The sequence below is a fragment of the Telopea speciosissima genome, chromosome 9 (genome assembly GCF_018873765.1).
Source record: "Telopea speciosissima isolate NSW1024214 ecotype Mountain lineage chromosome 9, Tspe_v1, whole genome shotgun sequence".
Classification (NCBI taxonomy): Eukaryota; Viridiplantae; Streptophyta; class Magnoliopsida; order Proteales; family Proteaceae; genus Telopea; species Telopea speciosissima.
Window position 1 is genome coordinate 61,416,120 of NC_057924.1, and position 12,632 is coordinate 61,428,751.

General features: G+C 39.0%; 1 protein-coding gene across 1 annotated transcript; it reads right to left on the reverse strand.

Annotated features, from left to right (window-relative positions):
- Positions 1-203: 203 nt before the first annotated feature.
- On the reverse strand, positions 204-7,010 carry LOC122640978 (ras-related protein RABB1b-like). The gene is made up of 6 exons (XM_043834283.1): positions 6,848-7,010; positions 6,547-6,686; positions 1,621-1,703; positions 1,317-1,521; positions 1,102-1,170; positions 204-572 (listed from the first exon to the last, which is right to left on the reverse strand). Exons 1-6 carry the CDS (start codon positions 6,891-6,893, stop codon positions 480-482), a joined length of 636 nt encoding a protein of 211 aa, XP_043690218.1. The 5' UTR covers positions 6,894-7,010; the 3' UTR covers positions 204-479.
- Positions 7,011-12,632: the final 5,622 nt, after the last annotated feature.

A 12,632-nucleotide genomic window follows, 5' to 3' on the forward strand; every position in this document is an offset into this window, starting at 1 on the left:
TAAAACAAGATTAACTAATTAGGAAGATGGACAAAAAATTCGAAACAAATATGGCAGCAGCATCTCATTCTGAAAAGCATTCATCTCCAAATGATCTGCTAGCATTTTAACATTGTTCCCAATTGACTATAAGCATATACATCATCCATGGTTGCAACTCAGTTTCTCAGCACTGCTTCCCACCCCACCTTAATAAAGTGATTATGCCAACTCATGATCCTCACAGGAGGGCAATGCAAGAAGTCGAACACCATGCTTCAGAACCTTTGTCTGAAAAACTATAATCCAACCCAAAGAGGATCATTTCAGAAAGAAAAAAAAAATCGAATCAAAAGGAGATACTGTTATCAACACTTGTTCAAGTAACGCCTATACATTTGATGTTACTGAAGATTACATGACTTTGCAAGAAGAGAGTAGATTCTCTTTACAGGACAGCCAAAGATCAATTTCATAAAATGATCGGATACAGATTCCTATCAGCTGCAACATGCTCCCCTCTGAGCAACAGTTCCATCTCGACCTCCTGCTGGCCCTTGTGGACGGCCATACCCAACCTTGATGCCAGATGACTATCATCACAACCAAGAGGATCAGATACCAGGCCTTGTCCTATCTAATTTATATGCAAAAGAAATTGTTTGCTCTAAGGAGGAGGAACCTGCCATCTTTGCCTAGGCCTTGAGACATTCAGAAGGGAGAATCTGAATCTAACATCTGATGGTTCCCAACTGGGCTAAAACTTAAACTGATCGAATGATAAATACATTTTTGTTTGCCTAGTAGCCTATGATTGGCTCAAATGTTCTAGCAGAAGGAGGTTTTATGTAGGGAATATTGGATCGCAGGTTCTGCTACTCCATGGTCTATCCAGATGCAAATTTAGAAATCTACATGTAACAAGTAATTGTGCATGAAGAGACTTGTTTGCATGCATGCATGTGGTGTATGAGTGGGTGGGTGGGTGGGTGTGGGTGTGTGTTACATTTGCTCTGTTCTGAATGCATGATCCCCAAGAGTGAGAATCAGGAGTACTAGAAAATGTTCAAAATGCAATGCATCTCGGGATCAGTGTCAGTTCCTCAAATTAGAGTATTTTACCTCATTTGACACATCGAACACACCTTCTTGTATCTTCTGAAGTATCTTTGCAGCGGTGCTTATGAAGGCCTGGAAATTTATTTCCCCTCCATCAGTATTAAAAGCATCAGGTAATAGGGGTAAAAAAGTAGACAAGTTTAAAATTGTCACAAAAGACTATGGTCCATTGAGACAACAATATACAGAAAGGATTGACTAGGGTTTAGGTACATCACCTCCTCAACATTTTGGGCGGTTCTTGCTGATGCCTCCATGAATATAAGCCCATTCTCCTTTGCAAATTGTTCCCCTTCCTCTTTGCTGACGGCCCTCCGATGGGCAAGATCACACTTGTTCCCAATGAGCATGATTGTCATGTTGGGATTGGCATGCTGCCGGGCATCCTCGAGCCAGCTGAGTAGATGATTAAATGTCTCCCTCCTAGATGACAAGAATCGAAAACACCCTGTTTCAGTTGGAGACATCATCAAAAAGCCAACCAATTTGACACTCCAAACAAACCACCGCATCTACGCCAACCTGGTTATATCATAAACCAATAGTGCTCCAGCTGCTCCTCTGTAGTACGATCGAGTGATAGATCTAAAAGATTCCTGACCAGCCTGCGAAAGATCCAGGTTCTTGATTTAGATTTTCATCACATTATAAAATTTTCCTGCCAAACCTGATATACGATCAACATCAAATATTTGCAGAAGAAACATATTTGATAAGAGAGCAGAACTAACAGATCATCATATCCAGCTCCCATAACTTCTGATCATATATTTATTACAATAAAGAAGGATGATTTTCAATGCGATATATAAAAGCATTTCTCTCTCCGTGGTAGCAAAAAGCCAATTAGAGCCTCATTTACTAAAAGTAAGTAGCTTTTCACACCAGGACAAGTGTCAATTTAGATCTACCATGCAGATATCCTCCTCCTCTCCCTCCCTTCAACCTGGCCACTTGCAAACCACAGATGTCTTGTCCATCTCAATAAAGTAATATATCTCATTTCAACTTTTATTGCTCAAAAAACTCAATACAGAATCAAATAAGCACATTATTTGAAAGCACCCAAATTAACCAAAAAGCAAAGTTGAGTGGCTCAGGCCTGTGATGCCTTGAGGAGGTCCAGGACCCCTTCATTCTAGTCAAAGTACACATCCCAGTCTCCCAGGTTTCACACAACATGGTTTGGGTATCCTCAAAATCCACACATAACCTTTATCTTCTTCCTTTGGGCAGGGGGTGATGCAAAAATGTGGGATTAGATGTGTACTATTACTTGAGCATACCATAAATGCGGTTGCTTGACATGATAGTGGCATTTGCTAAAATGGGTCCAGGAAATCATGGATGACCAACTAAACAGCAGGAGGCATTTTTCTAAATATTCAGTGGAGAAAATTGGAGGTAGTTGCGTAGAGCTCGGAAAAGGAGGGATGACATTCTCAAAATATGGAACAAAAGAAATAAATGGATGGCGTGTTTCTTGGTGATAAGTGGGGTTTTCATAAATACAAATAAAACAAGAGGCAGATCAGCACCTTTAAGACGGAAGGGGGGGGGGTGCATTTTTTTCATTTTTAAACCATGCAGATAATCAAAATATGTGACATGCTTTTACATGGAGAGCTAGTGCGAAATACCAGATGAAGAATCAAGATAAGCGGTTGAAACAATAACAGGTAGTCACTGAAGATGAGCAAACAAATTGACATAAAGGCAATGCTTTAAAAAAACAGGAAGGGCTTGAAATAAGAGTATGGAAGACCACATATTAAAAGGAAGCCCTCAGATGACAAATGGAGTTGCCTCCATGTAAAAGTCCATTTGCCGACCCCATTTAGTTGGGATAAGGTTGAGTTGAGTTGAGTTGAGTTGAGTTGAATATTTGAAGCACTTAATGTCATGTTACAATGCCACAGTTGCATACATTGATTGCTAAATGTTTTTATTTATTAGATACAAATAAATAATGCACCTAGATTTTTACACAAGTAATGGAAGTAGCTAGAATCTCATTTCCTGAATTACTTAGAAATTACATACAACTGTTATGTATGGTGTGTCTATATACCCAGTCGGCAGATCCATATAAGCCAAGTTCCATATCACAAGATTTAATTTAATGGCTGTAGGGCTCTGACTCCTAGATGCATACCCACACATGGTACTCGAACAATACCTATATGGATATTTTCAATACAATATATCATTAGTTTGAAGAGATGTTTTTAAGCAAATGCAGTTTCATGCAAAATGAAAACTAAACCTGTAGAAAGATTGAAAGGAATCCTGTCCCATTCCAACCAATGAAGGTCAAGAAAAATATATATGATTTCTCATACAAGCATTTAAGGGTTAGGTTCAAGGATACCCACGCCTAAACCATAAAGAGGTATTATATCATATTTCCAACCTATAACTTGATTTGGAATCATTAAAAATTATACTTTTGTGGTTAACATGCCTTGAGGGTAACAAACTGGGCCACATCTAAAGATATCATAACTTTCCTTTCATTTCTCAGGATCGATAGAAAGAGAATTGGGAGAAAGAATTAAAGATTGCAATAGAAATCAAAGAAACTCCGACACCAAATCAGAATTTAACTAAATCTAAATAACACAATAAAAGGGTGAAATAAAACTGCCAATGCAGAAAAAATACATTTACACAAAATAAGGGGGATAATTTTCCAAAAGTTGTCAGTAAATTGGCATCCACACCTAACACTATCACTAAATTCTCCATAACTCCCTTAATAGTCAATTCATCTTAGGATCATAACATCTTTGCCTCATTAGACAGGTAGTGAATAAGTTTTCAAACAGCACCAAATCATGTTAATCAAATTTTTACATCCCAAAAAATTGACCAAAAGAAAATCCACGGAATGATGGAAATATAACACAAATGATTTATAACCCAAAAAGAAAGTTTTCCATGTAGTCCCTTGCATAGACAACCTTCGTTGATCTAAATATGGGCTTTCTGACATGAAACACCACTTGTTTGAAGCTGGAAATGCTCCCGCATCACAACCTCAAAAACAAGCCAAGCCAACTTAGCTTAGAAGAATTGCAAGTCAACAACAATGTTCTAGGTCCAGGTTTATGACTAAGGAGGTATCTGATTATGCATAATCCCTGAAAACCCCTTAAATATAAGGGAATGGCTAATGCATTATGGCACAAATAACACTCAACACATAATCAGGCATGAAGCAGAAACAATCAGATGATGTCCTATCCTGAGTATGGAAGAATGCAATATCCAAAACCAATAACATAAAATAGAAGAATAGTACTTTTTCGATGATATGTTCAGGACACCCTCATTCACATGGGTCATTTTCCCCCTAATTGGTGACTTATTTGGTGTGCTATGTTCTTGGAACAAAAAATCCGTTAACAGATAATCATATATAGCTGGGAAAATAGGGCATGGGGCATCTAGCATTCCCAATGACACATTAGTTGTCCTTCAAGGATGGACCAGGTGATCCAGTTGGTGACAAGAGAGGAACTCTCCGAGGAATTTCTTCCTTCTGCCCTTTGTTGAGCAGATTTGAAGGTAAAACAAGTCATTCAACGCAATTTATGAGAATTTGAAAAAATTGGTTGATTATCTGTTTCACGATAAGGTAGATGATGTAGCACACCAGAAACATAAAACTCATATAGGATCATAGAATTAAAGGACTACAGGAAATGTTTTTAAAAAGGAAAAATAGTTAAGAGGGTTAGGACAAAACAGCACCAAAAAGAACGGTTGCAATTTGGAGACAGAATTTGGATTTTTCAACCTTTACAGGCAAAATGATGAGATTGAAGACGAGAGAATGAATGTGGGTTCAAAGGTATTTTTTGTCTTTGTCAATTAATACGTCCAAGTATATATAGATCAAAACAAAGAATAACAGAAATACAGACTATTATAAGCAAATAGAGAAACAAGAAGACAAGGATAGGCTCCAGGAGTATTGATGCAAATTCGTCATCAAACTGAGCTTGTTTGCTTAGGAATAAGTCTAGTGTTGCGTTGTATACATGTTGGGCCTTTGATCCTATGGGTTTTTAATAATAGGCCACTTTTATGGGCCTAAAGTATGGGTAATAATGTTGCAAACGGGATTGCAATTATTAGGACTTAGTTTCTTATATACTTTTTTTTAATGGAACTTGAAAGCTTCCAATAGAATGAAAATCTTACGGTCCTTCAACATCTTCTTCTTGCTGAAAATTTTCCTTTAGTTGACTATGAACTTTCTAGAATCAACACTAACAGGTTGTTCAAATTAAATTAATTATCATAGGGAGAAGTTAACAATGTGGAATTCTTATCCTTTACAAGGAGAAAAAAGAAGATAGCAAATGGTTTACAATGGGGAAGAACCGCAGCCTTTTTTGTCTTGATGGAGGAGGAGGACAGGAGGCAAACCACTGTTTATGCTTTGACCAAACAAAAACCTTCAAGAGAAAGGGGAGCAACCCAAAGAAGAAGAAAGACCCCGAAGAAATCCAACCTTGCAACTAAGACCCAAACAAGGAGGGAAACAAAACGAACCCAACACTCTGCGTACCAGCGGAACCAAAACAAATGATAAAGAATGACTCCCTCTTACTCCCATTCAGGGGGGGGGGGGTGAAAAACACAACCAGTAACCCAACTTTAAATATGAAAAAACCACCAAAACTTCTCTTTTCCAAACCTCGGAATATCACAAACCTACCTATGTAATATTATTATTATTATCAATTACCCCTTCCTCTTCATCTGTATCTTCCACCCTTGACTTCCCTAAGTACAATTTTCTGATGCCTAGGAGCTCTTAGTGTGTTCAAACCACTCCAAATCTATCACAGAAAATCATCTTCTAAAAATTACTGAGTCAATCTTCTCCAACAAGTTCAAATGTTTCTCCAATTATTCTTGTACTGTTTCTTTCTTCAATTAGCTGAGGTATTTAATTGAAAAATGTAGCTCTGGCAAATAAATTTTATAATTCTATGTCAAATATAGAAAGCTAACTACATTACACATCACTTCATTCCGCTCCTATAACTAATAATTATATAAAATAACAGCATCAGAAAGTTAGTTTGTGCCATAATAGTTCTTGTCATTGGTGGTTAATCAAAAACACCGCCCACAAAAGTAACCCATTCGCTCAAAACCCAATTTGACTTCCTTATTTCCCTTCAACCCGTCAGTAGTCTTCCTTTGGCCATAATAAAATCGAAGCATTCAGGTATGACTATTCCTTCAAGTCCAAACATCAGATTACAATACATGAGATATGCAGCAGATCGAATTCCTTTAAAAAAGCCCGACCTCCAAATAATGGTTTCTTGTTTGCCATTTTAGCCTATAATTCATGCTTATCACAAAACAATAAAGAAGATAGGGATTGAAACCAACAGCAATACAAGAAACAGAAAAGATACAGACCGTGTCCCAAATCTGGAGTTTGATGGGCCTGCTGTCGATTGTGACCATCCGAGCACCAAACTCGACACCAATCGTAAGATCATGGACAGGCTGGAATCTCTTGTCCGTGAATTGCAATAGGAGACAAGATTTTCCCACACCTGCAGCTTCGAATTAACATTAAAAAAAAACCATCAAGAATTCTCTCAAAATAGGGCTCGTACTTTAGATTTGAAGAATGGGGGCTTCGTAATAAATATAAAAAGAACGAAAAAAACAGAGAAAAGAACTGTAGAACATCACAAGGAAACAAGTTAATTACCTGTGTCTCCGATGATTATGTATTTGAAGAGATAATCGTAAGACATATCGATCGACGAAAGAAGCAAAAAACCTACGGATCTGAATGTTGGCGATTTCGGTGATGAAGATGAGAGAGATGTAATGTAAGAGGTGAAGCACAAAAATGGGCAGGGGACGGGCGGTATTGGGATCAGTAGCCTACAGACAGGGGAGCTCTGTGAAATTGGACAAACGGAAATAAAAAACTCTCTTTTAAGATCCAAGAAGACAAATTGGATATGCTTTTTTACAAGCGAACACGAAACAGTGACCAGAAAAGGGTATCTTGTGTGATCTTGTCAATTTGATTCGAGAATAAGATTGATACAGAAAATGGTTCGTTAATGATAACTTAAAAAATTATCTATGATTTAGTAATCGGTATCCGACATAGTATCGCTACGGATCGACCTGTAATGGCCTTGGATCGGGTTGCAGTCGGGAAACGGTACATTTTTTGAATCCGACCCCCTGATTGGTCCGGATCGGACATTATCATGGTTTTAAAATTCAGTATCGACCCGTACTGGTCAGTATTGGCTCGGTCCCTTAAGAGAGGCTATTTTTTTACTCGAACCCGGGACCATTATATCGCAATGGAGCAACCTTTTTACCGTCACGCCAAGGTCTGCCATCATTAAATTTGTGTTCAATATTTACAAATTATCAGTTTGAGCAAAACTGTTTTGCATGCATGTTTTAAGAAGGTTTTTTCAATCATTTTATACCCATGTGAACAAATATGTGGTTCCATCCATAGGATAGGGGAAGGATAGCTATTTGTTAAATTTAAGGGAGAAAGTTCTCTGTCTAAGAATATGGCCTATGCCAACTCTACCATAAGTCTATTTCTCTCCTCCTCATTTGAAAAGACACCTCTACCCCTTTGTTTTGAGGAGGAGAGAGATAGACACATGGGAGTACTGGCGTAGGCCACACTCCCGGACAAAAAACTACTTTCCTAAATTTAATATGCAAATTTTATTATTACCCTTTTGTGTATGTTCATGCATATCTATTGTACTTTACCACAAAAAAAAATGCATGCCTATTGTACTCCTCGTAATCAAAAAATTTTCAAAGCTATATTTCATACGAAGAGAATGATAAATAAAAGAGCAAATTACTTAGACCTCTCCTGACCTTACTGACAATTCTGTGAATCACCCTTGCCTTTCTGGCAACTACTCAAACCTTCCTTACTTTTCAAACTGGGCTTCACTTAGCCCCAGTCCGTTAGTTTTTTAACGATAGGTAACGGATAAATGTGAAAAAACTAAAAAAAATGCTAATTATAACTTTTTTACCTATAGGAAGTTACCCTATTGCCCTTACACTCTTTCCCTTTCTTCTTCTTCTTCTTCCTGCAAATCCAGTTGCTCCCGCCCCTCTGCAACCCCATCCATGCAGATCGCAATCCCCACTCTTCCACCTGAGAAACATATTAAAATTTTTCTCTCTCTCTACCATTGCCCTTAATGAATAGGTAAGTCAAATCCCATCGTCATCTTCTACCTCTCAAAATCTCTCAACTCAACCCTAACCTGCAAATAGAAAGGATTTATCTAAAAAAAAAATCTGTTGCATACCAAGAAAGGATTTTTCCTGCAAACCCATCTGGATTATCAGCAATGGAACTGAAACAAGTTCTAAGCTTTTCCGGCCAGAGATGGAGCATTGATCCAAGCTATCGTTGAGAAATGAGATCCTCCAATTAGTTCCATAGTCGCGAGCAAGAAGGCACCGAAAACTGTAGGATCCAATATATAATTAAACCCCAAGCCTGGGTATAAGTAATTAACCAAAGGAAGAAGAAATCATCACAGAATGACACTGATCTAATTAAGAGTACAGCAACCAGTGAACAAAAAACAATTCTGAAGATAAAACACCCACATTTTGGGTGATATCAAATTACTTTCAATTTGAGGGGCAAGTTGCCACCAAAATCAGATCAAAGGACCCTCCAAAGGGCTATAATAAAACCCTTGAAGGACAGCTGAATCTGATGGACAGATTCAGATTAATTGCAGCAGGAAAATATGAAGAAAAATACCCAGAAATAGGGTACTGCCAGTGGAGATTCTTCATGAGACAAATTAACTCAGATCAGTCTTCAACCAAGGATCGAGTGTTCATACCTGAAGGCCCAAAACAGTCCTAAATTTTAATTAACAGTAGCAGCTAGATTGAGAGTACCAAGGAAAACAAAATGAATCGACAATCAAGACATTAGCAGTACCGCCAGATCAAAGTTACAAAAAAATTAATGTAGATAACCAAATAACTCCATGGTCTTCAGGTAGATAGTAGCATTACCGTAGAGAACCTACAGAGTTACAAAAAAAATTGATGTGAGGATTTAAGTGTCTCCGCCTGGAAACATGATTTTGTTTGTTCATTTTGCTTTCATTTGTTAGTGATCTAGGATTTGGGTTCAGTTAGGGGTTTCTCTAGTGATCTGGGAGTGACATTTGATGAGATCGTGGGTTTGTTGCCCTAGAATTGTTCTGCAAGTGATCTAATTCGCTCTAAGGCAACAAGGGAACCTCTTGCTTGGACAAAGGCTTGCACTGCATAAGCTGAGAAATCTGCTCATCAATGTGGCCATGGGAGTTCAAAGGGACGGAATCCACACTCATCTTCTTTTTCTCTATTCATGGGAACCTCCCCTACCCCGAAGGGCATCTGAAGCTATGGAAGCGAAACGAGAAGGATGAGGTGGGTTTTGGAGAGAAGAGTGTTGTTGCATCTCATCTGGGTTCAAGGTTTGCAGGAGGAAAAAGAAGCAGAAGAGGAGGAAGAAGAAAGGAAAAAGGTGTGTTGTTGTTGTGTTTTGTAAGTAAGGGTATTTTGGTCACATCAGGTTAATTGTTAACACTGTTAACGGCCTGGTGTTAAGTGAAACCTAGTTTGAAAAGTAAGGGAGGTCTGAGTAGTTGTCAGAAGGACAGGGGTGGTTCACTGAATTGTCAGAAAGGTCAGGGGAGGTTCAAGTAATTTGCTCTAAATAAATAGAGGATGCTAGTATGCCTTCCACAGTTTTCCCTATTAATATTGTAGAAATAAAGAAGATTACTAGGCTGCATGATGCCTGCGCCCAAATATACGTAGGGTGAAATGATCGCCTTGCCCCTTATGAGATGAACAATCTCACACCTATTGAATGTCCTCATGCATGTTCTCATTGGCCCCCATACTAGTGCAGGGCCAACACAGCCTGATAGTGATCCTCCTCCTTAATATTATTGATTAAATTACGAAAGACATCATAGAACCTAAGGTTTTATTTATACCTTCCTTGGGTAGGGTTTATAATTTTTAAAAGGGGAAAAGATTCTCACAACGCCAACTCCAAATTGAAACTGCACGTCTCTACCCGAAACACTGTAACTTACCCCTAGGAATTATCCTAAATACCTCCTATTGGATAGGGTCATCTTTTCCATCCCCTCTTTCACCCAAAACTGTACATAGGCAGCAGAGGGAACCTACTCCCTTTAAGGGAAAGGTTCTTTTGAGCAAGCGGCATAGAAGAACACACCAATGAGGTACAATAGAATAATTTCGTACATAAGAGGACAATAAAATCATTTCATGTGAGGAGGAAAGAGGTAGAGAGAGAAAGACGACCCGACCCTGCAAACATAGCATAAAATGTAGTGGGTCACGCTTGGTCCACCTATGTTTGCGTCCATCTAAACTGGATTTGGTCTTAAAGTTAGCAAATTTAATGGGTCAGATTTTGTTGATGATGCTGAAACATTATTGGAATCCTTAGTTACATTTATTTGCCGCATGGTATTCTTGGATGGGTTCAGATGAATACATAGTGATATATGTTTTAAGGGATAAACAACGCTAATCGGTCCCATAGCGCGACGTGTACCTGTGCCCAAACACAGGTGCATACTAAATGACCAGCATAGCCCCTGGAAAGGACCAGGGATGCACCGGTCATTTCGTGTACAATTGTGTATAGGCACAGGTACACGCCGTGCTACGGAACCGGTTAACACGGTTAGCGTTCCTTTTCCCACCAGTTCACTGGTTAATTTCAGCTCAGACCAAGGGCTAGAAATGGTCATAAAGTGAGTCCAAAGTTTTATACAACTATAAGTTCTCATTAATGCAACAATCACAACCATAAGTTCAGAAATTTCTTGAAAGGGAGATCCTTTGTGAAGGAGACTAATTCGATGAGCAGCCTTTGCTCTCATGTGAATTGTGAATAGGGGTGTCAACCAGTAGGGCTCGGTCGGGTCTAACCGGGCCTCATGGTGCTTAAAGTCTGCATCGTGACCGCCCATTTAAGTATTCTAAGTATTCAGGCCGGGTCTAGGTGAGTATAATCGGTCCTTAATTGGGTTTTAATCGGGCTGTAGTCATATTTAACTCTAAACGGGCCTTAACCGGGATATGGGCATGTTTACTCTTGTTAAGTTGGGTTTCGTGTTTTTTTTGGGTAAATGTTAAGCTTGGTTTTACATCCAACAAAGATACAGGGAAGCGTGTATCTTCCTACACCTCCATTCTCATCATTCTCCATCATAATATCTATGTACTCATAATCACCTGCACACCAAAAATATATTATTAAGAAGTAAGGACCCCATTTAATTAGTGACAAATTGATTAACACCACAAAAAATTCCTAATGAAATAAAATAAAATTTTGCAACCCCTGTTAACTCAAGTAATACCAATCCCAACTAAATGGGTTGGCTTCACAAATCCTTGTTTTTCCATTAAACCCCTTCAAAGTCATACTCAAGTAGTCAATCCCAAACCATGCATTTGGTTGACACCCTTATTCACAAGGTTTTTTTTGGTAAGCCCTATTCACAAGGTTTCAAAACTAGCAAATAGGTCGGGCTAGCATTCGGTCGGTCCAATCGAGCGCCCGATGGGCTAGAACCTCACACCGGGACCACCCAATTACTAAAAGCGGTTGGGCTTAAGCCCGACACATTTAGTAAACAGGTCGAGCCAGGCTTTCGCTGGACGGGCTCGATTGGCTCTACCGGGCCGGGCCTAGAATTGACACCCCTAGTTGTGATCACTGAAGTTAGAAAAGCTAAAAAACCTAAACTAAGTGGGCTTTACCCTAGGTTACAAACATACAATAATAAACCTATGAGAAGTTTCCTAAACTGAGTGGGGCTTTAACCCAGGTTACAAACATACAATAATAAACCTATGAGCGAAGATTTTTTGAGCAAGTGGCCCAGGGAGAACACTAGTAAGGTATTATGACAAAACCGTATTGTACATAGGAGAGCAGCAAGGTCATTTCATGTGAGAAGAAAAATAGACACAAAGGTGCTAGTATTACTTGCCCCCGGCAGTTCAAAGAACCTCTTCCCTAAACCTACACAAGATAGGTAGAAGGAAAACCCTTCTTAAACTGTTGGCAACTAAGAAAACACTAAGGTGCTAGTTTAGCTTGCCAAGCCATTGTGAAGAAAAGATTGGACCAAGTTTCTCTTCACCCATAGAGGACGGTTCACCCACCATCCTAGGGTTCACAAACCCTTGTAGGGTTTTAGTATGTCCTCAATAATATAACCTCTTGATACCCCCTCCAGTCTCGCGATAAATGGGATCCCATTCACCCTGGGTGGATGGAAACTCTATCCGAAAAGACCCTAGAATGATGCAAACTGGTTTTGAACTGTGATGGCTTGTGTCCAAGGTTTTAAAACACCGAATCGGGGATGGAACCGGTCATTGGTGATTACGATCCGATCCAGATCAAAATCCAT

What these genes read in the sequence shown, in the direction of transcription:
- LOC122640978 (XM_043834283.1), bottom strand. Translation starts at nt 6,893, where the DNA reads ATGTCTTACGATTATCTCTTCAAATACATAATCATCGGAGACACAG. An exon ending in TTGGTTTATGATATAACCAG is followed by an intron (nt 1,522 to 1,620) that starts GTTGGCGTAGAT and finishes CTTGTCATCTAG; the next exon opens with GAGGGAGACATTTAATCATC. An exon ending in CCGCCCAAAATGTTGAGGAG is followed by an intron (nt 1,171 to 1,316) that starts GTGATGTACCTA and finishes ATAAATTTCCAG; the next exon opens with GCCTTCATAAGCACCGCTGC.